The sequence below is a fragment of the Bufo gargarizans genome, chromosome 1, assembly GCF_014858855.1.
Source record: "Bufo gargarizans isolate SCDJY-AF-19 chromosome 1, ASM1485885v1, whole genome shotgun sequence".
In the NCBI taxonomy this organism is placed as follows: domain Eukaryota; kingdom Metazoa; phylum Chordata; class Amphibia; order Anura; family Bufonidae; genus Bufo; species Bufo gargarizans.
In genome coordinates, this window is record NC_058080.1 from 751,971,324 (window position 1) to 751,998,575 (window position 27,252).

Below are 27,252 nucleotides of genomic sequence, written 5' to 3' on the forward strand. Positions count from 1 at the left end.
AATAAATGACAAAAAGAAAGCATATAAAACACTAAAACAGGAGGGTAGCACGGAAGCACTGAAAAACTATAAGGAAAAAAATAGAACATGTAAAAAACATATAAAAGCGGCCAAACTAGAGACTGAGAGATTAATTGCCAAAGAGAGTAAAACTAACCCTAAAATGTGTTTCAATTATATAAATGTTAAAAAGTATAAATCTGATGGTGTCGGCCCTTTAAAGAATAATGAGGGGGGAGTCGCAGAGAGCGACGAGGAGAAAGCAAAGCTGTTAAATATTTTGTTCTCCAATGTATTCACTGAGGAAAATAAACTGTCAGATGACATGCAGAATGTAAAAATAAATTCCCCATTAAAAGTGACCTGTCTGACCCAGGAAGAAGTGCAACAGCGACTTAAGATTAAAATAGACAAATCGCCAGGACCAGATGGCATACACCCCCGTATCCTAAGTGAATTAAGTAATGTCATAGCCAGACCCTTATTTCTGATATTTGCAGACTCTGTACTGACAGGGAATGTCCCACAGGATTGGCGCGTGGCAAATGTGGTGCCAATATTCAAAAAGGGTCCAAAAACAGAGCCTGGAAACTATGGGCCGGTAAGTTTAACATCTGTTGTGGGTAAACTGTTTGAAGGTTTTCTGAGAGATGCTATGTTAGAGCATCTCAACGAAGATAAGCAAATAACATCATATCAGCATGGCTTCATGAGGGATCGGTCATGCCAAACTAATTTAATCAGTTTCTATGAGGAGGTAAGTTCTAGACTTGACAGCGGCGAATCAATGGATGTCGTATATCTGGACTTCTCCAAAGCATTTGACACTGTACCACATAAAAGGTTAGTATATAAAATGAGAATGCTCGGACTGGGAGAAAACGTCTGTATGTGGGTAAGTAACTGGCTCAATGATAGAAAACAGAGGGTGGTTATTAATGGTACACAATCAGATTGGGTCACTGTCACTAGTGGGGTACCTCAGGGGTCAGTATTGGGCCCTATTCTCTTCAATATATTTATTAATGATCTTGTAGAAGGCTTGCATAGTAAAGTATCAATTTTCGCAGATGACACTAAACTGTGTAAAGTAATTTACACTGATGAGGACAGTATACTACTACAGAGAGATCTGGATAGATTGGAGGCTTGGGCAGATAAGTGGCAGATGAGGTTTAACACTGACAAATGTAAAGTTATGCACATGGGAAGGAATAATGCAAGTCACCCGTACATACTAAATGGTAAAACACTCGGTAACACTGACATGGAAAAGAATGAGTTGGGAACACCTTTTTCATGGACATGGAGTGTAGCAAGGTCTTCATGATTGATTTAAAGAGGCCTATAAATAGTGATGTCCCGAATAGTTCGCCGGCGAATAGTTCCCGGCGAACATAGCTTGTTCGCGTTCGCCGCTGCTGGCGAACATATGCGATGTTCGGTCCGCCCTCTATACATCATCATTGAGTAAACTTTGACCCTGTACCTCACAGTCAGCAGACACATCCCAGCCAATCAGCAGCAGACCCTCCCACCTCCTGGACAGCATCCATTTTAGATTCATTCGGAAACTGCATTCACAGTGAGAGGAGGGACAGTACTGCTGCTGCTGATTCAATAGGGAAAGCGTTAGCTAGGGCAGTGTTCTGTGTCCACAGACTCATCTGCTGTAAGGACAGCATCCAGACAGCACCCCAAAAAGCCCTTTTCAGGGCTGGTACTTCAGTGTGGGTTTTTTTTTTTCCATATACAAACCGGATTCCAAAAAAGTTGGGACACTAAACAAATTGTAAATAAAAACTGAATGCAATGATGTGGAGATGGCAAATGTCAATATTTTATTTGTAATAGAACGTAGATGACAGATCAAACGTTTAATCAGAGTAAATGTATCATTTTAAAGGAAAAATACGTTGATTCAAATTTTCACGGTGTCAACAAATCCCCAAAAAAGTTGGGACAAGTAGCAATAAGAGGCTGGAAAAAGTAAATTTGAGCATAACGAAGAGCTGAAAGACCAATTTACACTAATTAGGTCAATTGGCAACATGATTGGGTATAAAAAGAGCTTCTCAGAGCGGCAGTGTCTCTCAGAAGCCAAGATGGGTAGAGGATCACCAATTCCCACAATGTTGCGCAGAAAGATAGTGGAGCAATATCAGAAAGGTGTTACCCAGCAAAAAATTGCAAAGACTTTGCATCTATCATCATCAACTGTGCATAACATCATCCGAAGATTCAGAGAATCTGGAACAATCTCTGTGCGTAAGGGTCAAGGCCGTAAAACCATACTGGATGCCCGTGATCTCCGGGCCCTTAAACGACACTGCACCACAAACAGGAATGCTACTGTAAAGGAAATCACAGAATGGGCTCAGGAATACTTCCAGAAACCATTGTCAGTGAACACAATCCACCATGCCATCCGCCGTTGCCAGCTGAAACTCTACAGTGCAAAGAAGAAGCCATTTCTAAGCAAGATCCACAAGCTCAGGCGTTTTCACTGGGCCAGGGATCATTTAAAATGGAGTGTGGCAAAATGGAAGACTGTTCTGTGGTCAGACAAGTCACGATTCAAAGTTCTTTTTGGAAATATGGGACGCCATGTCATCCGGACCAAAGAGGACAAGGACAACCCAAGTTGTTATCAACGCTCAGTTGTGCGTGTGGCAAGGCCAGCTTGCATGTCTGGAAAGGCACCATCAATGCAGAAAAATATATTCAGCTTCTAGAACAACATCTGCTCCCATCCAGACGTCATCTCTTTCAGGGAAGACCCTGCATTTTTCAACAAGATAATGCCAGACCACATTCTGCATCAATCACAACATCATGGCTGCGTAGGAGAAGGATCCGGGTACTGAAATGGCCAGTCTGCAGTCCAGATCTTTCACCTATAGAGAACATTTGGCGCATCATAAAGAGGAAGGTGCAACAAAGAAGGCCCAAGACGATTGAACAGTTAGAGGCCTGTATTAGACAAGAATGGGAGAGCATTCCTATTTCTAAACTGGAGAAACTGGTCTCCTCGGTCCCCAGACGTCTGTTGAGTGTTGTAAGAAGATGGGGAGATGCCACACAGTGGTGAAAATGGCCTTGTCCCAACTTTTTGGGGATTTGTTGACACCATGAAATTCTGATTCAACACATTTTTCCCTTAAAATTGTACATTTTCTCAGTTTAAACTTTTGTTCCGTGATTTATGTTCTATTCTGAATAAAATATTAGAAGTTGGCACCTCCACATCATTGCATTCAGTTTTTATTCACGATTTGTATAGTGTGCCAACTTTTTGGGAATCCGGTTTGTATATATCATGCAGTTGCCTGGCTGCCCGTGTGTGAGAGGCTGCAGGCTCAGTCATAGACAGCACTGTGTGCACACCATTCATACAGGGTGTGACAGAAAATACCTTGCAGATAAAAAAAAATTCTATTTAATATTTTTCTGTGATCTAATCACATTTGCAAGCCCGTGTGTGTCAGGCGCCCACACATACTGTATTGTGGCCACTGGCTAGTGGCTGGCTAGGCCTCCACTCATACCGTTACAGGGTGTCATTCACTCAAATACCTTGCAGAAAAAAATAATTCTATTTAAAATGTAACTGTGATCTAATCACATTTGCAAGCCCGTGTGCGTCAGGCCCACACAGACTGTACTGTGACCACTGCCCACCACTAATATAGGGTGGCACAGTACCTTGCACGCATAGTAAAACTTATCTAATAAAAAATGACAGGCAGAGGCAGGCCACGCCGCAGAGGCTGTCGTGTTCGTGGTGCTGTAATTTCCACTGGCCCTGAAATAATGCCCAGTGTTCAGAGGCCACGTACCCTGAACCCAAAAAATTCTGAGAAAATAGTTGACTGGTTTACACAGGACACCCAATCTTCAACAGCTTCCGCTAGAAACCTTGACGCACCATCCTCCTCCAGCTCAGCTTTAGTCACCTGCTCTCAAGTTACCACTCTCCCGCCCGCCGCCGCCACCACCACTACCACCACAGCCGCTTCACTTGATCCCTCAGAGGAGTTATTTACACATCAGTTGGATGAAATTAGTGATGCGCAACCATTATTGACAGGGGATGTAGATAACAGGGATATGTCTCAGTCAGGCAGCATTACACACATGGACGTACAGTGTGATGATGATGATGATGTTGTACCCGCTGCTGCTTCCTTTGCTCAGGTGTTAGATACAAGTGAAGTGGTTGATGGATGGATGTCCGTGGATGCCACGTGGGTGCCTGCTCGAAGAGAAGAAGAAGAGGGGGAAAGTTCAGAAGGGGAGACAGAGAGAAGGAGGAGACGAATTGGAAGCAGGGGGAGGTCGTCGCAAGGAGCAAGTGGCACAGTCAGACAGCATGTATCGGCACCCGGGGTCAGCCAGACAGCACGCCAATCATTGATTTACTTAAGTGCAACCGATGTCACGTGACGCTCCGATCACGTGATCGGCGTTCCAAACAGCCTGTATTAGATATAAATGGCTGTGATCGCAGGCTAGCGTCCTGTGATCCAGCCTGCTGCCTCCCCACCACTAAAATAAGGTAAAATACTTTCAAATAGCGATTATAACATTATTTACAGATTGCTCTTCTCCAGCTTCCTCATCCAATTGTGTTTTTTTTTTATCATGCTCTGCAACTATCCTGTGGACATTTCCACATACAGTCCATCTGCATTGGACTATCTTTCTATCTCTATCTATTAGGGATTATACGCTCCCCTCATATCTTAATTTTTAGTATACATCACTATTACCATTATTTTACTAATATGCTGTGCTTTCATAATTCTTCTAGAATTTTTATTTGTGATCTTTTTAAACATGTCTGTCTGGTTACATCATTAATGGGGCCTATGTTATTATATGACAGATAATAAGACCACTGAGGAAGGTCCACTTGGACCGAAACATCCGGTCATCATCATTATCATGGTTGTCTAATTGGGCTTACAATATAACTGGATCATGAATTTTTTATGATATCGCATCCATTAATAACCTAAATCGAAAACAAATATTCTGTGTGCCGGAATTTATGTATTATTGATTACGACTACTTAGTCTTTGCGGGCACCAGTAACTACAGTGTGCGGCGCTCCATTCCCTTACTACCTCCACACTATGTCACCTTGCCACTCTGTGGTCTCCTCATGCGGCTGCCCCCTCCACACTATGTCACCTTGCCACTCTGTGGTCTTCTGATGCTGCTGCCACCTCCACACTATGTCACCGTGCGACTCTGTGGTCTCCTGATGCTGCTGCCCCCTCCACACTATGTCACCTTTCCACTCTGTGGTCTCCTCATGCTGCTGCCCCTTCCACACTATGTCACCTTGCCACTCTGTGGTCTTCTTATGCTGCTGCCATCTCCATACTATGTCTCCTTGCCACTCTGTGGCCTCCTGATGCTGCTGCCACCTCCACACTATGTCACTGTCACGGTGGGGAGTGGGGGAAACTCTGTATTATGCAGGCTGTTACTAAGCCTGGACACAGGAAAAAGGCGCAGGTCACCTCCCACAGCCGCCCCAATCCTTATCGTGATCTCCTGACCGTATGAGCGCCTCCTAAAGGTAGGAGGGCTCATACACTGGAACCTTGATACTGCTGACCCTAAAGGTCCCTTGCATAGGGGTCAGGAATAGGAGACAACCGGTTCGTCAAGGACACAGGCGAACCTGAGTCTCCAGTGGCCTAGTAACAGATGGAAGAAAGATAGATAGAGCAACAACTGAACGGAAGGTAAGCACCAGGTAAAACAACAACACACAACCATGAAGACATGGGACATGACACTGCCAAAATGATCTAATCTGATGCATCAGGCACCAACATGTGGAAATCCTGGCTGATCCACTCCTGATTCTTATTTAGAAAGGTTAATCGCTCAACATTTCCTGTTGAAAGGAGAGTTCTCTTTGGCTCCAGATCTCACACTGCTGCCATCCTGCTGGCTCATGGACACGCTTGCACCCTACTAGCTCAGCGGAACGCTGCCACCCTGACGCTGTCTCTCACAGGCAAGCTGCCTCACCCCCTGATGATGATGAAGCCCCCTCTTCACCCAGCTCCCATGTGCAAGCAGCTACAGTATCATCCACTACTATCTGCTCATCACTTATGTCACCCTCACCAGCCTCATGGCAGCGTCCCTGACCGCTTGCTAAACACATGTTCCCACACAACTCTCATCGTTGCTACTAACTTGCCTACAGGAGGAAGCAGCAGACCTCCTCTAAATCTGCGCTGGGCAGTAGCTGCTGACTGTCCTCAGTAATATCTTCAGAACAGGTGAGGGAACAGAACTTGTTCATGGGCCATGGCAATTAAGTGTGATGTCAGTTACGATAATGTTGAAGACTGAGTCAACCATTCCAGGACAGTGGAATTGGTCATCAAACCACGACCGCTGGATGACACTGGCAGCTCTGGCCTGTTGCTATGGCTGTTGCTACCACCACCCCTTCTTCTGCTGCTATTCCTGCTGACATTTCTGACACTTCCCATTCCTTTGGAGGGCCCTGGCACCTATTTGTTGGACATACTGTATGGTAACTGTATATGTAAAATAAGTTATTAAATGTCAAGGTGGACACCCTACTAACAGTTATATTACACAGGTTATTCCCCCCCAATATGAGAATCAAGGCTGTGGGGATTTGCTCTGGTAGATAGGATAGCGGACGCAGTACAGAGGCAACCACAAAGTCTTTAACTTAAACAGTTCAGTGTTTTATTCACACATAAAGGAAAACATAAAGTAACGGTTTGCAGTCTTGGTGTTTGTTCACACCATAAAAAGTCCACAGAACAAAAGCCTTCACCTGGTCAGCAGTTTTTCCACCCGCAGTCCACAGCAGACTTTAGGGCCTGTTTCCCAGCAGGCATCTCTCTGCCCTTTAGCATGGCACAAATTCTCAGTTCCCAAACACACAGAGACTGACAGCGCTCCACTGTCAGAGAGGAGTAATCCACCCAGCACTTTGGCTGCTCCCAGTAAGAGCCGGCCCGGATCAGCTTTACAGCCATACTAACAGCACTAGCTGCCGCTGACCCTTGAAATTACCGGCTCTTACCTCACAGAGTCCAGGAACCTTGGTGACACATACCTTTCGTCAATGACGGCCCCTTGCGCCTTGCTACATACCTCCCCCCTTTGTTCAACTCTAAGGGGGTGAACACCCGCCAGACAGTGTACCCGGGACAGGGCATCTGCGTTTCCCTGTAACCTGCCTGCCCTATGTTCCATGGAAAATTTAAAGTTTTGTAATGACAAGAACCACCTGGTGACCCGAGCATTCCTCTCTTTGGCCTGGCTCATCCACTTGGTCGTCACCAGATGGAACTTTCTCCCCAACAGATAATAGCGGAGACAGTCGAGTGCCCATTTGATGGCCAGGCACTCTCTCTCCACTATACTGTATCAGGTCTCAGCTGGGTTGAGCTTATGGCTGAGGAAGACAACGGTATGCTCCTTGCCATTGACTTCCTGAGACAGTACAGCACCGAGACCTACCTCGGAGGCATCGGTCTGCACTATAAACTCCCTTTTGAAGTCGGGCGTCACTAAAACCGGGGACCCACACAGGGCCGACTTCAAAGCGGAAAAAGCCTTTTCCGCCTGTTCATTCCAGTGGACCGTCACTGACTTGCGTCCCTTCAAAACGCCTGTCAATGGTGTGGCGACTGTAGCAAAGTGGGGGACAAACCTCATATAGTATCCCACCATTCCCAGGAACGACTTTACTTGCCGAGTAGTGACAGGTCGGGGCCAATTCCAAATTGTCTCAATTTTGTTCAGCTGAGGTTTGATAATTCCGTGCCCCATTACATACCCCAGGTACTTGGTTTCATCTAACCCTATCACGCACTTATTTGGGTTAGCGGTCAGTCTAGTCTTCCTAAGCGAGTCCACTACAGCCTGCACTTTTGGTAGATGACTTTCCCAGTCGGTACTATGAATGACAATATCGTCCAGGTAAGCCGAAGCGTACGGACAATGTAGACGGAGTGCAACTTCCATGAGCTGTTGAAAAGTGGCAGGGGCGCCATGCAGACCAAAGGGAAACACCTTATATTGGTATAGCCCTTCTAGTGTAATGAAGGCAGTTTTCTCTTTGGCAACCTCCGTCAAGGGTACCTGCCAGTACCTGTCACGGCCTTTGCTGTGTGTGCCGTGACACTTGTGCCATGCATGCTGTTGTCCGTGGCAACATGTTGCTGTTTTGGCACATGGTGGCAGTGTCTCGGCTTTGGCTGTGTGTGCCGTGATATGGTTGCCACGCATGCTGTTGCCGGTGGCAACGTGGTGGCTGGTGTGTGCACTTCCCCTTTAAGTTGTAGCCTTCCCCTGTCTGGTGCTGTAAGGGTTAACCCTGTAAGGGTGTGGTCACTTTGGGCTATTTAGCTTCTGCTGGAAGCATGTAGCTCAGTGTTCCTCCAGGCTTGGTGTGTGCTGGTGGTTCACTGCTCCTGACTTTACCATCTGTCCAGTGAGGGCCACCCTTGTGGTCATCAAGGTCTACCCAGTTTCTGTGTGCTTCCTCCTTGTCTTCCTTCCCCTCCTGGTGTGTTATTTATGGTGTGGGTTTGAGTTGGAGGTTTGTGGTACGTCTTGTTTGTTGTTGCATGTCTGGGATGTTGTTGGTGTTTGTCCCTGCATGTGTGCAAGACGTTTCCCTTTTTGTACCCTTTAGTGAGGTCCAAAACAGAAAAATACCGAGCTTAGCCTAACCTCTCAATAAGCTCATCCACCCGAGGCATGGGATATGCATCAAACTTAGAGATTTCATTTACTTTGCAAAAATCGTTACAGAACAGTAATGTTCCATCCGGCTTGGGTATTAAGACTATTGGACTGGCCCATTCACTTTTGGACTCCTCAATAACGTCTAGCTGCAGCATTAGCTGCACTTCCTCTGCGATGGCTTGTTGCCAAGCCTCGGGTACCCGGTACGGTTTTAACTGGACTTTTGCCTGAGGCTCAGTGATAATAATAATGGATTATGGACGTGCGTTCAGGGAGGTCCGAGAACACATCCGTGTTCCGACTAATAAACTCCATGGCTTCCTGAGCCTGTTTAGAGAAGAGACTGTCAGCAATTTTCACTGTGGCAGCCGCTTCCCTTGCTTCAGACAGAGGGGCCTAAACTGCTTCCCCTAGAAACCCCGGTCATGGGCTGTCTTCAGTACAGGTTTCCCTTTCGTTCCATGGTTTGAGCAGATTCACATGGTACACCTGCTCCGGCTTTCGCCTTCCTGGCTGGTGTACCTTGTGATCTACCTCTCCAATTTTGATCTACCTCACCTAGCTAGGAACTTACTGTCTACGGTTGGTACCAGAACTAATAGCTGATCACCCGGGTTAAAGTTCTGGACCTGTGCCTGCCGATTATATACCCTACTCTGGGCTTGCTGCGCTGCCTCCATATTCTCCCTAACCTGAGGTAAAACTGTTTCCATCCGTCCTTGCATCTGAGTGACGTACTCAACCACACTTTTGTGCGGTGTGGGTTGTTGTTCCCACGCCTCTTTGGCCACATCCAACAGACTGCGAGGGTGTCTGCCATATAGCAGTTAGAAGGGTGAGAACCCAGTAGAAGCCTGGGGCACCTCTCGCACTGCGAACATGAGATAGCGCTCCACCAGGTCGACCATCTTTAAAGCATTACCAGGGGACACCTGGCCGATCCAGTGCTGGAGAGGGTACGGCAAAGCCCTCCAGAACACATCCACCAACAGACGGTCCAGAATAGCAGCGGGAGTCAGTATGTCAACCGGTGTATCAGGTCATATTATTGTAGTCTGGCGGGTTTAGCCAGGTTAAATTCCCACTGATGCACCCGCTGGGCTGGCCCAATACATTTACCCCCATTCTCGCCAGGATCTCACCTTTTATGATCGGGTAGTCGGCCGCTTGATCATCGTCGAGATCGAAAAACACTTACTGGTCTTGGGCTAACATCTCTATCACGGTCACCTTTTCGAACACAGACAGGTCTTGACATCATCCGAGGGGGTTATCTTAGGGATTGCCGCACGGACAGCTTTCCGAGCATCGTTGATGTTCTGGGACACTCCTGCCGCTTGCAACGCCATCACATGTTGTAATAGCAGCTGGTTGGTTTTCTGCTGCTGCTTGTTAGCCTCCCGCTGCTGCAAGTTAGCTTCCACGACCGCCTCCATTTTGTCAGGGGACACGGGTCACAACCTTGCCAGCTTAATATAGGAAATACACTTGTGCCCGGAAAAACAAAAACTTTTCGGCCTTCAGGCCTGCCTCACTGCGTTTGCCCGCATCCGACACCAATTGTGGGGATTTGCTCTGGTAGACAGGCTAGCGGACGCAGTACAGAGGCAACCACAAAGTCTTTAACTTAAACAGTTCAGTGTTTTATTCACACATAAGGGAAAACAAAAAGTAACGGTTTGCAATCTTGGTGTTTGTTCACACCATAAAAAGTCCACAGAACAAAAGCCTTCACCTGGTCACCAGTTTTTCCACCAGCAGTCCACAGCATGCTTTAAGGCCTGTTTCCCAGCAGGCAACTCTCAGCCTTTTAGCACGGCACAAGTTCTCAGTTCCCAAACACACAGAGACTGACAGCGCTCCACTGTCAGAGAGGAGTAATCCATCCAGCACTTTGGCTACTATGAGTAAGAGCCGGCCCGGATCAGCTTTACAGCAAACAGTGTCAATCAGCACTAGCTGCCGCTGACCCTTGAAATTACCGGCTATTACCTCACCGAGCCTCAATGACGGCCCCTTGCGCCTTCCTAGAAGGCCTAATGGAATTGCTTAGCTATAAAATCAAGTGGACACCACACATAATGATGACAGGATCACCTGAGGAACAAGTGTTTCGCTTGTTCATCGGGTGATCAACGGTGCATTTAGAAGGGCAAATTGTCCGGAACAAGAGTTTGCATGAATGTTCGGTACCGATAATCTGCCTGACAATCGGACCGTGTAAATCCACCTTTACACCACTTTATACTTCATAATAGTTCATTGGCTAGCACGTATAAACATGAATATTACAAAAAATATGTATTTTAATCAGGGGCCATTTTTATGCGTCTTAAAGGGAAACTCTCAAAAATGTGCCCTGCTGTAGTCTAGAAAAAGTGTCAGAATAAGCACCAGTACACAGAGGAGCAGCATGGTAGAGAGGGGAGGCCGCCATGTACTGAGAGAGCGCTACCTGGTCCTGGTGGTCAGGGATGAAGACTATGTTTCCCTAAGATAATGTTCTACTGGAAAATACAGGGCACAGTATAATACACTAGAATCTATATAATGTAGATATTAGCCCTACCCCCGAATAATAATACAATTAGCTGGTCATTTATTATATAGAAATACGTCTATGTTAGGCGTATTTCTGACACAGATTGTGGCGCAAAGGTCCTTAGAAAAAACTGAAATGGTATATTGAATATACGCCTATAAATACAATAGAGCAAATAACATGAGAATAGGCGCTAAAACAAAATAATAATATCTTTATTAATTGTCTAATTTAAGAAATAGGGGGTGTCAACCGTCAGTATAATGTGCAGTACTGACTATAATAATTGTGAAAACACTGATGTATACCAAATAGCACCACCATCTGGAATACCAGTGTAGTCTCACAAGCTACTAGCATAAGGGGCTCATTACACCACAGGGTTCAAGATGTGTAACCCAGGGTGAAAGGTATCGAGGGGATGTAATTGGTATAGGAATATCACCAAACACCACTCCAAAACAGTGAGAGCCAGCGCGCAGACTCTCACTGCACTAATAATCACAGGTGCTGGACTATGGCAGAGCAATGACAATCACTCCAGGTGGATTAAAGGAGCAATGGTTGCCCTGACATGTCCCTTATTGGCAACAGCTCAACGCATTTCCATGCATAGGGGATGCATTTCATCAGGAGCTATGTGCACCAGATAAATAATAGAGCCCAGAGCCTCAGTGTTGTTTTACTAACCGAGGTCATAGACGAACACACAGTGATAGAGATCCCTGCCTAGCGCCGTTTTCCTCTAGTGTGAGGTACGGAGCTTTACAAACAGTCACTATCCTGCCTGAGCTAGCAACCTCTAGGTTGAGGTGCTGCGTGCTAGTGTGCATGTAATCCGGCACTGTGATGGCCGCAAAGCGGCCCACAGAACGCCGAGCTTTACAGGGTGAAGCCCCGCCCTGTTAGACACGCCTCCGTTAATCAGCCAATCCGGCCAGGAGGCACGGCACAAGGCAAACTAAAGGCTGAAGGGTGGAGGAACAAGGTGAGTCACAGGGAAAGCGCAGCAAGCGCCACATAAACAAAGCAAGGAATTTACAAAGCGGCTTTATATACATTTATCGCAGCATAGACACCTTTATTGTAAGTATACAGTGAAGGAGAGTCACTCCAAGAGAAGTGTGCAAAAACGGACAGACACATAGATTCATGTGTGTAACCACTTATGTCAATGATCACACACATGAATCCACTTCTCATAGTGCATTGTACAGTAACACAAAGAAATCAGCCTGGTCACTAGATAAACGGGACGTATGAGATCGCATCATTGAGGCCGGATGGTTTGATGGTATTCAGAGAAAAAATCCATCTCGCCTCTTTCTGCAACAATATGCGATCATAGTCACCGCCCCTTGGTGATGGCTTCACAGAGTCGATCACTTGAAATTTGACCGATGATGTATCCCCCCTGTGAAGGTCAAGAACATGACGAGCAATTGGCGTATCCTTGAGATTGGTGATATCCAAAATATGCTCCCCAATCCGTCTTCTTAGCTCTCTGATGGTTTTACCCACATATTTGATGTTGCATACACATGTCATTAAGTACACAACACCAGCTGACTTGCAATTGTGGAAAGACTTAATGAAAAACGTTTTGTCCGCAGTGCTGTTAGTGAAGCTTTTGGATTTTTTAATAAACCCACAAAATTTACAGGATCCACAAGGAAACGTACCTGTAAGTGGGTTTCGCAGCCATGACTGCGGACGGGGGCTGATGTACAGACTATGTGTCAACATATCACGTAAATTGTTGTTGCGGCGATAAGTGACTGAAGGGTTGGCTGAAATCATCCCACCAAAATCCGGATCGGATTTCAAGATGTCCCAGTGCTCATTAAGGACATGACGCACCTCGCCATGGGCACTGTCAAAAGTCCCAATAATCCTCACGATGTTCTCACTAGTGTCCCTCTTTTTCGGAGACAACAACAGATCCCTGTTAGTACTCATTGAGTGCTGGTAAGCTTGCTTTAGACACTGCTGAGGATAACCACGACACCGAAACCTCTGCTGGAGATCTTTAGCAGCCACCCTAAAATCACTGAGATGAGAACAGTTCCTCCTAACCCTCAAGTATTGGCCCTTAGGGATTCCTCTCCTAAGGGCCACAGGGTGCGCACTGTCCCATTTCAAAAGGTTATTGGTAGCTGTGGGCTTTCTGAAAACGTTGGTACTAATATGCCCATCAGCAGACAATGAAATGGACAGATCCAGGAAGGAAATGTTCTTCATATCCATTTCTGAGGTGAAAAAAAGTCCCACGGTGTTATTGTTGAGGACCGCAACAAATTCACGGAACAACTCACTGTCGCCCCCCCACAGGATCAGCACATCATCGATGTACCTGATCCAGAGGGGGACAACGTCTGTGAATCGCTCCATATCCTCACAAAACACTACCTCCCTCTCCCACCAGCCCAGGTAGAGGTTCGCAAAAGTCGGGGCACAGGGACTGCCCATTGCGACCCCCCTGAGCTGGTGGAAGATAGAGCCATGAAACAAAAATACATTGTGTGTGAGTATGAAACTCAACAATTCCATTACAAAGGCATTATGGGCCCTGTATTGTTCACCTCTCTGCTGAAGGAATGTTAGGATCGCTCCACAGCCCAATCCATGAGGGATTGAGCTGTAGAGTGCCTCCACATCCAAACTAGCTAGATAGGTACCACTGTCACATTGGACACCATCCAAGCGTCCCAGCACATCCATAGTATCCCTTACATGTGAGGGCAAGCTGTTGACAAATGGACGCAGGATGGTGTCAACGTAAGTACTGATATTGGCTGTCAAACAATTGTTCCCAGACACTATCGGCCTCCCCTTTAAAGGTTCATACCCCTTATGAACTTTGGGGAGACAATAAAAGGCCACAGTGACTGGGTGTGCAGGTAACAAAAAGGCCAATTCAGTCTTATCAATGAGTTTCTTCTCAAGGGCTTGGTTCAAAATACAGGACAATTCCACCTTGTAAGTTGGAGTGGGATCAGACGGAAGTAGTTCATATGTGAGCCCGTCCTTGAGCACGCTCATGCACATATTACAGTATTGTTCGTGTCCAAGGACAACGATATTTCCGCCTTTGTCTGATGATTTGATCACCACTTCTTTGTCCTGTTGCAATAACCACAAAGCCCCTCTTTCTTGGTCATTCAAATTGTCACTGTTAAGTCCATGCATGTCAATCTGACTCAACTTGTTGGACACTATGGACACAAAAGTATCAATTGGGGTGCAGTCACCAATGGGTGGCATTTTGGTTGAGGGTGATCTAAGCTTGGTGAATGGACCATCACCTGGATCTCTTTGTCCCTCAGCAAGAAGATCTGATAAAATTTGGACATCTGGCAGGTCTGATATGTCAATTCCTAACTCTTCGCATTTTCTGCGGTCATTGTTGACAAAAATTTTTCGCCATTTGAGCTTACGCGCAAATAAATTAAGGTCTTTGACCCACCCAAAACAATCAAATCTACGCATCGGGACAAATGAAAGGCCCTTTTGTAGAACATGGGTCTCCATGGTAGTTAGAGTCCGTGAAGACAAGTTAATAACTTGTAACTCGTCCTTCACTAATCTAGATGGAGATTGGGATGTAGTTTGGGACGTACAGGGGGATGTCAATGTTTGTTCCTCAGTAGGTATTGAGAAATCAGCGGGGTATTGTCTAAAAAACCCCCCCTACCGTATTGACCTCTACCTCCTCGTCCTCTTCTACTACCCCGACCTCTGTTCCTACCACCATACGGTCTTCTAGCAGACTGGGACCTTGTTTGCTTATCACCAGTAGCATCTGAATCTATTTCACCCTCTGAGGAAGAGACTTCAGTATCTAACTCAAGAGCATCCGAGTGTCTGATACTATAATCAAAGATTTTGAAGTCTCTGATATCTCTATTGAAAAGGGAGTGTTTCTTTTCTTTTAACTGGGCAGTGTATTTTTCCACAGCGATTTGAAGGAGTGACTCCTTTTTATTAAAATCATTATGACTATTGAATTTTTTTGTTGCCTCAATAGCTTCCTTCAAGTCACTTTCCAGAGATGTCACAACACTCTTTTCCTCCTCCAATAAGAGTTTCATCAATCTCAGAGAGGAATCTACGGACTCCTTCTCCCACTTTTTCAGGAAATCCGCAGATCTCAATCGGACTGATGGTGTGATGGGATTCCTCAGGCCACGTGGGACAATTTTATTCCCAATATACGTTTCTAAGGACTGCACCTCCCACCAAGATCTAACAAAATTTTTGTAGATCTTAGTGACTTGTTTGAAAGCAGAAGAGATGGTAATCGTCTGAGAGGCAAAAGATATGTCTCGCTCAGAAAACACCTCACTAGGATCTCCCATCCACTGAGCGGTGTCAATGCTGCTAGATAGAAAGCCTGCCATTCCTTGTATAATAATTAAATAGAAAAAACTGAAATGGTATATTGAATATACGCCTATAAATACAATAAGGTCCTTAGCACCACAATCTGCATATTTTTCCCGCTTATGCCAGCTCTAAAAAAGGATGGCGTGGGCAGGGAAAGGGATACCCTTATGGCCACCCAGTTATTGGATGCCACTACCATACATTGACCAGATAACACCTCTGTACAGTGACAGGATAACACTGCCATACCGTGACCGTATAAAAGGGTATAAGAGGGCACAGTACAGGGAATCACTAGGGGCACTGCACAGGGTGTGGGAAGAGGGCACAATGCAGGGTATAAGGGGGCACAGTCACATGACCCTGTGACATTAGATGTTCCTTATGGTGAATGCGGTTCATACGCCACCATAATGGGAGGCAGAGGAGTGAGACAGGGGTGTGATTATGTGTCTAGAGATAAAAAAAATTACTGTCGGCCAGTACAGGCCCCAAAAATTAGCCAGAAGGCATTCACCTGACAGCAAAGAACTTTGGATTCTGTGGCTGGAGGTACATTAGGCGGTCACAGGATAAATATGTAACTGTTGGCCAGTACAGGCCCCAAAAATTAGGCATTCACTTGACATAAAAGGACTTTTATGCCGCTGTATATACATAAGGCAAGGACCATTCTTTGTTCTGGGTTGTGGCGGATTTGTGTGGGCTGGCATGAGGAAATTCAATTATGTGTGGTTATCACAGGTGTTGAATTCCTCGCCTCATTCATTTTTAAAAATGTGAGGTAGTCCACACTGGCGTGAGCTAGGCGAGTGCGCTTATCGGTCACGATCTGCCCTGCTGCACTGAACGTCCTTTCGGACAGGACACTCAACGAGGGGCAAGCCAAGAGTTCCATGGCAAATTGTGCCAGCTCTGGCCACAGGTCAAGCCTGCACACCCAATAGTCATGGGGTTCCTCGCTTCTCAGAGCGTCCACATTGGCTGTTAACCCGATGTATTCGGACACCTGTCGGTCTAGGCGTTCACTGAGGCTGGATCCAGAGGGCGGCTCTCGATTGGTTGTCTGCAAAAATGATCTCATTTCCGAAGTGAGCAACACATCTTCAAACCGCCCTCTTCTTGCAGGCGTGGTAGGATTGGTACCCGCACCTGTTTCGCTGTGGGTGGAAATTCCTCTGTTAGTGCCTGCAACAGCAGAATGCAGCATCTCTCACAGGAAGGCCTGGAAATGCTGCATTCTGACAGCCCTCTGTGATGCTGGTAACATGTCCGCCATTTTGTGTTTGTACCAGGGGTACATTGCCACCCAGTACAGTTCCTTGACCTTTATGCTTTTTATACGGGGGTCCCTCTTCAAACACTGGAGCATGAAGACCCCCACTTGCACTAAATTGGAAGCAGTGGAGCGCCCTGCCACCTGGTCATTGCCCAGGAGAATGTTGTCCTCGGTCACCTCCCCCCAGCCACGGACAACACCAGGGATCCCCGAAAAGCTTAAATCCTGCTCTTCTTGCTCCTCCTCCTCCCCCCAGCCACCATCCTCCTCTGACTCCTCTTCAGACTCCTGCTGACTTGTCTAAGATGGAGTAGCCCACCTATGGGAATTTATTCAGCATTGTGACTTCCTCATTCTTTAGCTCCTGCTCCTCAATGGCTTGATCAATGACACAACACAATGCACGTTCCAGAAAGAAGGTGTAAGGTACGATGTCACTGATGGCGCCCTGGCTGCAACTGACCAGTTTGGTGATCTCATCAAATCGCCGCAGAAGTCTGCAAGCGTCGAGCATGAGCAGCCACTGGCTGCCCAGAACCTGTCCTGCCGCAGAGTTTGTACAGGTAGTCGTTAGCGGAACGTTTCTGCTGGGGCAGCCTATCAAGCATATACAAGGTATACAGGGAGTGCAGAATTATTAGGCAAGTTGTATTTTTGAGGATTAATTTTATTATTGAACAACAACCATGTTCTCAATGAACCCAAAAAACTCATTAATATCAAAGCTGAATATTTTTGGAAGTAGTTTTTAGTTTGTTTTTAGTTTTAGCTATTTTAGGGGGATATCTGTGTGTGCAGGTGACTATTACTGTGCATAATTATTAGGCAACTTAACAAAAAACAAATATATACCCATTTCAATTATTTATTTTTACCAGTGAAACCAATATAACATCTCAACATTCACAAATATACATTTCTGACATTCAAAAACAAAACAAAAACAAATCAGTGACCAATATAGCCACCTTTCTTTGCAAGGACACTCAAAAGCCTGCCATCCATGGATTCTGTCAGTGTTTTGATCTGTTCACCATCAACATTGCGTGCAGCAGCAACCACAGCCTCCCAGACACTGTTCAGAGAGGTGTACTGTTTTCCCTCCTTGTAAATCTCACATTTGATGATGGACCACAGGTTCTCAATGGGGTTCAGATCAGGTGAACAAGGAGGCCATGTCATTAGATTTTCTTCTTTTATACCCTTTCTTGCCAGCCTCGTTGTGGAGTACTTGGACGCGTGTGATGGAGCATTGTCCTGCATGAAAATCATGATTTTCTTACCTTGCAGACTTCTTCCTGTACCACTGCTTGAAGAAGGTGTCTTCCAGAAACTGGCAGTAGGACTGGGAGTTGAGCTTGACTCCATCCTCAACCCAAAAAGGCCCCACAAGCTCATCTTTGATGATACCAGCCCAAACCAGTACTCCACCTCCACCTTGCTGGCGTCTGAGTCGGACTGGAGCTCTCTGCCCTTTACCAATCCAGCCATCTGGCCCATCAAGACTCACTCTCATTTCATCAGTCCATAAAACCTTAGAAAAATCAGTCTTGAGATATTTCTTGGCCCAGTCTTGACGTTTCAGCTTGTGTGTCTTGTTCAGTGGTGGTCGTCTTTCAGCCTTTCTTACCTTGGCCATGTCTCTGAGTATTGCACACCTTGTGCTTTTGGGCACTCCAGTGATGTTGCAGCTCTGAAATATGGCCAAACTGGTGGCAAGTGGCATCTTGGCAGCTGCACGCTTGACTTTTCTCAGTTCATGGGCAGTTATTTTGCGCCTTGGTTTTTCCACACGCTTCTTGCGACCCTGTTGACTATTTTGAATGAAACGCTTGATTGTTCGATGATCACGCTTCAGAAGCTTTGCAATTTTAAGAGTGCTGCATCCCTCTGCAAGATATCTCACTATTTTTGACTTTTCTGAGCCTGTCAAGTCCTTCTTTTGACCCATTTTGTCAAAGGAAAGGAAGTTGCCTAATAATTATGCACACCTGATATAGGGTGTTGATGTCATTAGACCACACCCCTTCTCATTACAGAGATGCACATCACCTAATATGCTTAATTGGTAGTAGGCTTTCGAGCCTATACAGCTTGGAGTAAGACAACATGCATAAAGAGGATGATGTGGTCAAAATACTCATTTGCCTAATAATTCTGCACGTAGTGTAGTTCCAGCGAGTCGGGCAGTCACAAATCAGACTTTTTAAGGGCAAGTGGTGTCTCTGCTGAATGTCAGCAAGGTGAGCCATGGCCGTTTTAGATCTTTAAAAATGGTCAGAGATTTTCCTGGCCTGCCGCAAGACGTCCTGGACCCCGGGGTATTTGGCAACAAATTGCTGCACGGCTAAGTTCAGGACGTGTGCCATGCATGGCACGTGTGTCATTTTGCCCTGTTTCAGCGAGCTTAGCAGATTGGCACCGTTGTCGAACACCACTTTACCAACTGTCAAATTGAGCGGGGTTAGCCACTGATCGGCCTGTGACCACAGAGCTGAAAGGAGTGCAGGACCGTTGTGGCTTTTGGCTTCCAGGCACAACAGTTGCAGCACAGCATGGCAACCTCTCACCTGGCATGTCGAATAGATTCTGGGGAGCTAGGGGGTGCAGCAGAAGAGGCGGTAGCAGTGGAAAAGGATAAGTCAGCCGAGGAGGAGACGGGGGATGGAGTAGGAGAAGAGGCAGGCCTGCATGCAATCCGTTACTGTAACACCAAATCCACACAGGTGCCATGGGCTACATGCTTGACGGCCGTCAGAAGGTTTACCCAGTGGGTAGTAAAAGTTATGTACCTTCCTGTGTTTGCTAGACCACTTGTCTTTGGTCAGATGTATCTTGGCACCGACACTGTGTGCCAGAGACACATTCACTTGCTGCTGAACTTGGCCATATAGTTCAGGGATGCCCTACTGGGAGAAATATTTCCTTCCGGGACCTTCCATTGCAGTGTGCCAATGCCACAAATTTTCTAATGGCCTCAGTGTCCACCAATTTATATGGCAGTAGTTGGCGGGCTAGCAGTTCCGAGAAGCCAACGGTCAGTCGTTGAACAAGAGGATTATCCGGCATCATCATTTTTTACGCTTGAACATTTGGGCCACGGAAGCCTGCCGTGTGCCAAATGAATGCGACGATGGCACGGTGGAGTGGAGGACAAATGGGAGGAGAGAGGAGAAAGAGAAGAGGCAGGATGTGGAGTGCCGGGAGTGTGGCTTTGTGGGCTCTGACGGCTTTGCTCCCACTGGACTCAAGATGGTCACCCCTAGGTGAATGTTGGGCTTAAGGCGACTTATGCGTTGACAGCACAGGTTGCAGATGGCAACACTATTATCAGCAGCTGACATGTTAAAAAAGCCCACACTGCGGAGCCATGTGTCAGCGTTCTGGGAGCGCAAGATGTGACCTTGCGTGGTGGATGGCTCTCTCCAGATACATTTGCATTCTGCTTTTTGCCTCCTGTACACTACAAGTTCTACCTGCTTCTCCTTTCTATCTGCTGCTCTGTCTCTCCCTCTGAACTCCCCTCCTCTTCCTCTCTTGTGGGCACCCACGTGACGTCCATCGACACGTCATCGCACCTTCAACACCACTGACATTAGAGATCTCGGAGTAGGCAACAACAGTGGGGACCACCCTCCTTGGGCTGATTTAGGTACTGTCATCAAAACACTGGGTGGTGGCCATTGCTACCGCCTCTTCCTCATCAGATGCCAAGAATGCAGTTAAAAGTATAACTCTGAAGGTGTCGGCCCTCTACAGAGCAATGAGGGGGAAGTTGCAGAGAGCGATAAGGAGAAAGCAAAGCTATTAAATATTTTTTTCTCCACTGAATTCACTGAGGAAAATAAACTGTCAGATGAAATGCAGAATGTAAAATTTAATTCCCCATTAAGAGTGCCCTGTTTGACCCAGGAAGACGTACAACAGCGAATTAAACAGATTAAAATAGACAAATCGCCAGGACCAGATGGCATACAACCTCATATCCTAAGAGAATTAAGTAATGTCATAGCCAGACCCTTATTTCTGATATTTACAGACTCTATACTGATAGGGAGTGTTCCACAGGATTGGCGCATAGCAAATGTGGTGCCAATATTCAAAAAGGTTGCAAAAACAGATTCTGGAAACTATAGGCCGGTAAGTGTAACATCTGTTGTGGGTAAACTGTTTGAAGGTTTTCTAAGAGATGCTATCTTGGAGGATCTCAATGAAAACAAGCAAATAACACCATATCAGCATGGCTTCATGAGGGATCGGTCATGTCAAACTAATTTAATCAGTTTCTATGAGGAGGTAAGTTCTAGACTTGACAGTGGTGAATCAATGGATGTCTTATATCTGGACTTCTCCAAAGCATTTGACACTGTACCACATAAAAGGTTAGTATATAAAATGAGAATGCTCAGACTGGGAGAAAACGTCTGTATGTGGGTAAGTAACTGGCTCAATGATAGAAAACAGAGGATGGTTATTAATGGTACACACTCAGATTGGGTCACTGTCACTAGTGGGGTACCTCAGGGGTCAGTATTAGGCCCTATTCTCTTCAATATATTTATTAATGATCTTGTAGAAGGCTTGCACAGTAAAATATACATTTTTGCAGATGACACTAAACTGTGTAAAGTAATTAACACTGAAGAGGACAATATACTGCTACAGATGGATTTGAATAGATTAGAGGCTTAGGCAGATGAGGTTTAACACTGACAAATGTAAGGTTATGCACATGGGAAGGAATAATGCAAGTCACCCGTACATACTAAATGGTAAAACACTCTGTAACACTGACATGGAAAAGGACCTAGGAATTTTAATAAACAGCAAACTAAACAGTAAAAAAAACTGTGTCAGGCAGCTGCTGCCAAGGCCAATAAGATAATGGGTTGCATCAAAAGGGGCATAGATACCCGTGATGAGAACATAGTCCTACCACTTTACAAATCCCTAGTCAGACCACACACGGAGTACTGTGTACAGTTCTGGGCTCCTGTGAACAAGGCAGGCATAGCAGAGCTGGGGAGGGTTCAGAGGAGGGCAACTAAAGTCATAACTGGAATGGGGCAACTACAGTACCCTGAAAGATTATCAACATTAGGGTTATTAACTTTAGAAAAAAGACGACTGAGGGGAGATTTAATTACTATGTATAAATATATCAGGGGTCAGTACAGAGATCACTCCCATTATCTATTTATCCCCAGGACTGTGACGAGGGGACACCCTCTGCGTCTGAAGGAAAGAAGGTTTGTACACAAACATAGAAAAGGATTCTTTACGGTAAGAGCAGTGAGACTATGGAGCTCTCTGCCTGAAGAATTCAAGAGGGGCTTGGATGAATTTCTAGAGTGTAATAATATTACAGGCTATAGCTACTAGAGAGGGGTCGATCCAGGGAGTGATTCTGATTGCCTGACGGGAGTCGGGAAGGAATTTTTTCCCTCTTAAGTGGCGAAAATTGGCATGTACATCAAAGTTTTTTTTTTGCCTTTTTCTGGACCAACTTGCAGGATAAAAAACAATTATTCTTAAAAGCTGTTAGGCTAGAGCCAATGGTGACATATGTCATGTAATATGAAGATCGGAATGTCACATTGTGATATGGCATCTAATGATTGTCAAAGAGGTTACAATATGAGTTGCTTTGGCGGTCACGAAAAGACCAACACTTGGATTTTTGGACACGGGTTGTATAAAGGTCATCATAGAATGCAAGTCACGCAGAACTGCATCTTGGTTGTTTTTTTTACAGCCAAACAGCAGATATAAAATATAACAAGTTATAAAGAAGTTGTCTGACTATTCTGAGACCTGTTGTTTTGTGACACATGTTGCCATGTAGCCCCAATTTTATTGTTTGTGAATAACATAGGATGAAAATTTTATCTTGCTTTTACAGCATTTCAGATTCTCTGCTGTGTGATTTCGATAGCATCTCTCCTACATGAGTTCCATTATGACTAAAAAGACTTGAATTCAATGAAAAAAAATTTCCTCATTCTGAACAAGAATATGGTTTGTCCCGTGTGAATTCTCTCATGTATAACAAGATATGATTTATCTGTAAAACATTTCCCACATTCTGTACATGAATATGGTTACTCCCCTGTGTGAATTTTCTCATGTTTAACAAGAGGTGATTTCTGTTTAAAACATTTGCCAAATTCTGAACATGAAAATGGTTACTCCCATTTGTGAATTCTCTTATGTTTAACAAGATATGATTTGTCTTTAAAACATTTGCCACATTCTGAACATGAAAATGGCTTCTCCCCTGTGTGAATTCTCTTATGTTCAACAAGATATGCTTTCTGTTTGAAACATTTGCCACATTCTGAACATGAAAATGGTTTCTCCCCTGTGTGAATTCTCTCATGTTTAACAAGATATGCTTTTTCTTTAAAACATTTGCCACATTCTAAACATGAAAATGGCTTCTCCCCTGTGTGACTTTTCTTATGTTCAACAAGATGTGCTTTCTGTGTAAAACATTTGCTACATTCTGAACATGAAAATGGCTTCTCCCCTGTGTGAATTCTGTTATGTTTAACAAGATTTGATTTCTGTGTAAAACATTTCCCACATTCTGAACATGAAAATGGCTTCTCTCCTGTGTGAATTCTCTTATGTTTAACAAGATTTGATTTATGTGTAAAACATTTCTCACATTCTGAACATGAATATGGTTTCCGTCCTGTGTGACTTCTCTCATGTGTAACAAGATGTGATTTTTGTGTAAAACATTTCCCACATTCTGAACATGAAAATGGCTTCTCTCCTGTGTGACCTCTCCTATGTATAATAAGACATGATTTCTGTGTAAAAAGTTTCCCACATTCTGAACATGAGTACAGTTTCTCTCCTGTGTGATTTATCTTATGAGTAACAAGATATGATTTGTCTGTAAAACATTTCCCACATTTTGAACATGAATATGGTTTCTCCTCTGTGTGACATCTTTTATGTCTAACAAGAATAGATTTATCTGTATAACATTTGCCACATTCGGAACATGAATACGGTTTCTCTCCTATGTGAATTCCCTTATGTGTAACAAGCTTTGATTTTTGTATAAAACATATTCCACATTCTGAACATGAATATGACTTCTCTTCTGTTCGACTCCTTCTTTGTGTAGAAAGACCTGAGCTTTTTGTGAACTCTTTACCACAATTAAACCTTTCACCCCCTTTCTGAGCTATTCTTGAGGTAACAATCTGTGATTGGTCAGGAAAAGGTTCCTTATGATTCGAGGGATAATATGACAGATCTGTACTGTGAAGTCCTGGATGTACATTAAGGGCAATGAGGTTTTCTCCTGTAGAGCGCAGCTTGATATCGTCATCTTCTACATTATAATTTAATGATAACATGAAGTTTTCCTCAGAATTCTTATTTGGATTCTCTGTGAAGAAAAAAATAGGAATGCGTGATTTATTTTTTGCCCCCCCCCAAACAATAGAGCAGACAAACTTATGACATTCCTATTAGGCTGGATGTGAATACAGTAAGTCATTCATTTTGAATGCATTTCTGCCTTTGGTTCCAAAAACTGCAAGTGTAATTCCCGCTTTAAAAAAGATTTCTATAACACTGCATGACAGTGCTGCATGATGCCTTCGTCTTCTACTTTATAAATTAATGACATTATATTTATTTTTTAAACCACAGAGTAGACAATTCTTCACGGGCAGTTGCAACTGGGCCCCTAAGCCAGTGGTGCTGTACTTTTCCCTTTATAAGATGCAGCGCTTTCATTATGGAAGCACTCAATAGTCTGCAGGAGGTGGGGGAGTGAAGCGCTATGAGCGCTGTACTTAGCCCTCCACCCTGCCTGCTTTTCTCAGGGCAAGTACTGCTGTTTTCTGGCTGCCTACAGTGTCAGGACATACAGAGCGCACTGTGACCAGATGCTGTAGACAGTGAGGTGACTGTGCAGAGCAGGCCCCTAGAAGAGAAGAGAGCTGAGAGACCACTGGAACGGGAGAGTGGCAGCAGGAGAGGTAAGTTAATTTATTTATTTTAAAATTTGATCTAAGGTCTGATATGGGGGGTCTGGAGTTCTGGTCTGATATTTAATGGAGGTCTGGTCTGAGGTCCGATATGCAGGTCTGGAGGTCTAATGAGGGTCTGGTCTGAGGTCTGATATAGTGTCTGGTGTAATATGGGAATCTGTAGGTATAATGGAGGTCTGATCTGAGGTCTGAGATGGGGGGTCTCATCAGAGGTTTGATATTGGGGTCTGATCTGAGGATCTGTTTTGGGGTCTGATCTGAAAGGTAAGCGGGTATTTTTTGTACTGGCGCACACTATAAGGGGGTATTTTTTTTTTACTGAGGTACATTGATGGACAATGGGGGCATTATTACTATTGGGGACACTGTTAACACTATGTACTCTGGCAGATTATTATTTCTACTGGTGGGACTTTTGAGGAGGACTGTTTCTGCAGTATAATATTGGGGCACACAGCGGACACCGTATTAGAGTTGGCAGGATGGGTTGTTCTGAATGTGGGAGGATGATGGAAAAGTAAGAAACTAAGATGTTTGTTTGTCAAACTCTGCAAAGTGGGGAGATGACTGAAAGAAATCATCATGGTGGTCTGGTCTGCATGGAGAAGATGAGGAAAGAGAGTATCTATATCAGAGGAGATGTCACTGGATGAAAGAGGTACATATGTGGGGCTGTATTCTCCTTTACGATTTGTAGAGCTGTATGTAATGTTTTCCAAGTATGTCTTTAAATGGGTTGTCCGTTTTTTACTAATTGATGAACTATCCTCAGGAAAGGTAATCAATATCAGATCAGGGGGGGTCTACTTGACTCCCAGCACCCTTGCCGAGAAGCTGTTTGAAGAGAAGGTAGCATTCACACAAGTTTGACATTCTCTGCTCTGTTAGGTTGGGTTGAGAATTTGGCATGGGGGGCTCATTTCAATTTTTACCTCAGGAAGTAGAAGGGTTAGGTACTCCCTTGCCACAAAGCACTTGGAGGGGGGGGGGGGGGGGGCGGCAAGCTGGACTCTTGTATCAGGGACCATGAACCTAGTCTTAGTTCCTATTTAGACTGTGTCTGTGGTTTGGGTGCATTTTCAAGTTCCAGAGCCTCCTACTGTTTGCATCAGAGTTCCTGATTCTTGAAGGTCAGCTGCCAAGTACACCAGGACCATCCCAGGAAGTATTGGTCTGGTCACACTGTACAGGGGTTAAAGGGTGAATACTGGGGAGGTGCCAGAATAACGCCCTTAAGGTTTGGCACAGTGGTTCCACAATCACTGATCTATTACAGATGGCCATACCATCGGCACTAATGTAACCCCAAACCATCAGAGATGCAGGCTTCTGAACTGTGCGCTGATAAGCTGGATGGTCCATCTCCTCCTCAGTTCACAGGACACAACATCTGTAGTTTTCTTTTTTTTTTAAAGGACCGTTTATTCAAAGAAACGGTATGTAGAAGGAAATTCAGTATATAAAGCAAGTACAAAACATAGCCATGACAAATATAAATTTCCAGACAATAGGACAATTAGCCATCAATAGTAAAGACACCGTTTCCTTAAACTTTTGTTTATCTCAAATACATAGAAACGAACTAAACATTGTGCAATTGGGCTTTAGAGTAATAGCATAAGTAGACGGTTGCTTGCGTGTGATCTAGATCAACAAACACCCCAATCGCCACCAACAATAGCCTTAGAAGTTTTTTCCCTAACAACAGTAAAAACAAACCAACAAAAAAGCAGAGAAGGGCGGGAAAAAAAAAAAAGATTTGGGGGGGAGCGCAACCATCTAAAAGAAGATTAAAAGCTAGGGAGCCAAAGGTCCCAAACCAGTGGGAGGAATCCTTAACAAAGGTCCCCAGACCTTGTCAAATTTATCAGGACAACCTCAGGATAAATAGGTGAGCTTAAAAAGTGGGAGCATCGTATTCACCTCTCTAAGCCAGGCATTTTTGGTGGGCTTCTATGGGTGCTTCCAATTATATAGGATAACCTTTTTTTGCATAATAGAACAGTAGTTTAAGTAAGGTGCGTAAAGCCACAGTAAGAGGAAGGTCATCAACAAGCCCACAGAGGCAAACCTTGGGACTCAGTATATTCGGCATGGTCAGATTAGTCTCCATAAAACCCCAGAACCTCTCTCCAATATGTGTAGCATCGTGCCATCCGCCATACGGCATCTGAGACACTCAGCCAAAGGCAATGCCGCCATAACATACAGTCTGTGAGGGGTATAATAAATCCTAGACGTATTAACTGGTCTCTGTAGC

The 27,252-nt window shown here is 44.9% G+C and overlaps 1 protein-coding gene across 1 annotated transcript in view; it reads right to left on the reverse strand.

The window, feature by feature from the left end:
* The window catches only part of LOC122925098 (oocyte zinc finger protein XlCOF6-like), an 818,943-nt gene that overhangs the window by 781,726 nt on the left and 9,965 nt on the right, over positions 1-27,252 (reverse strand). Inside the window, exon 2 of the mRNA XM_044276609.1 lies at positions 23,193-24,382. Within this exon, the coding sequence (XP_044132544.1) occupies positions 23,193-24,382 (1,190 nt within the window). The remainder of the gene's footprint in view (positions 1-23,192; positions 24,383-27,252) is intronic.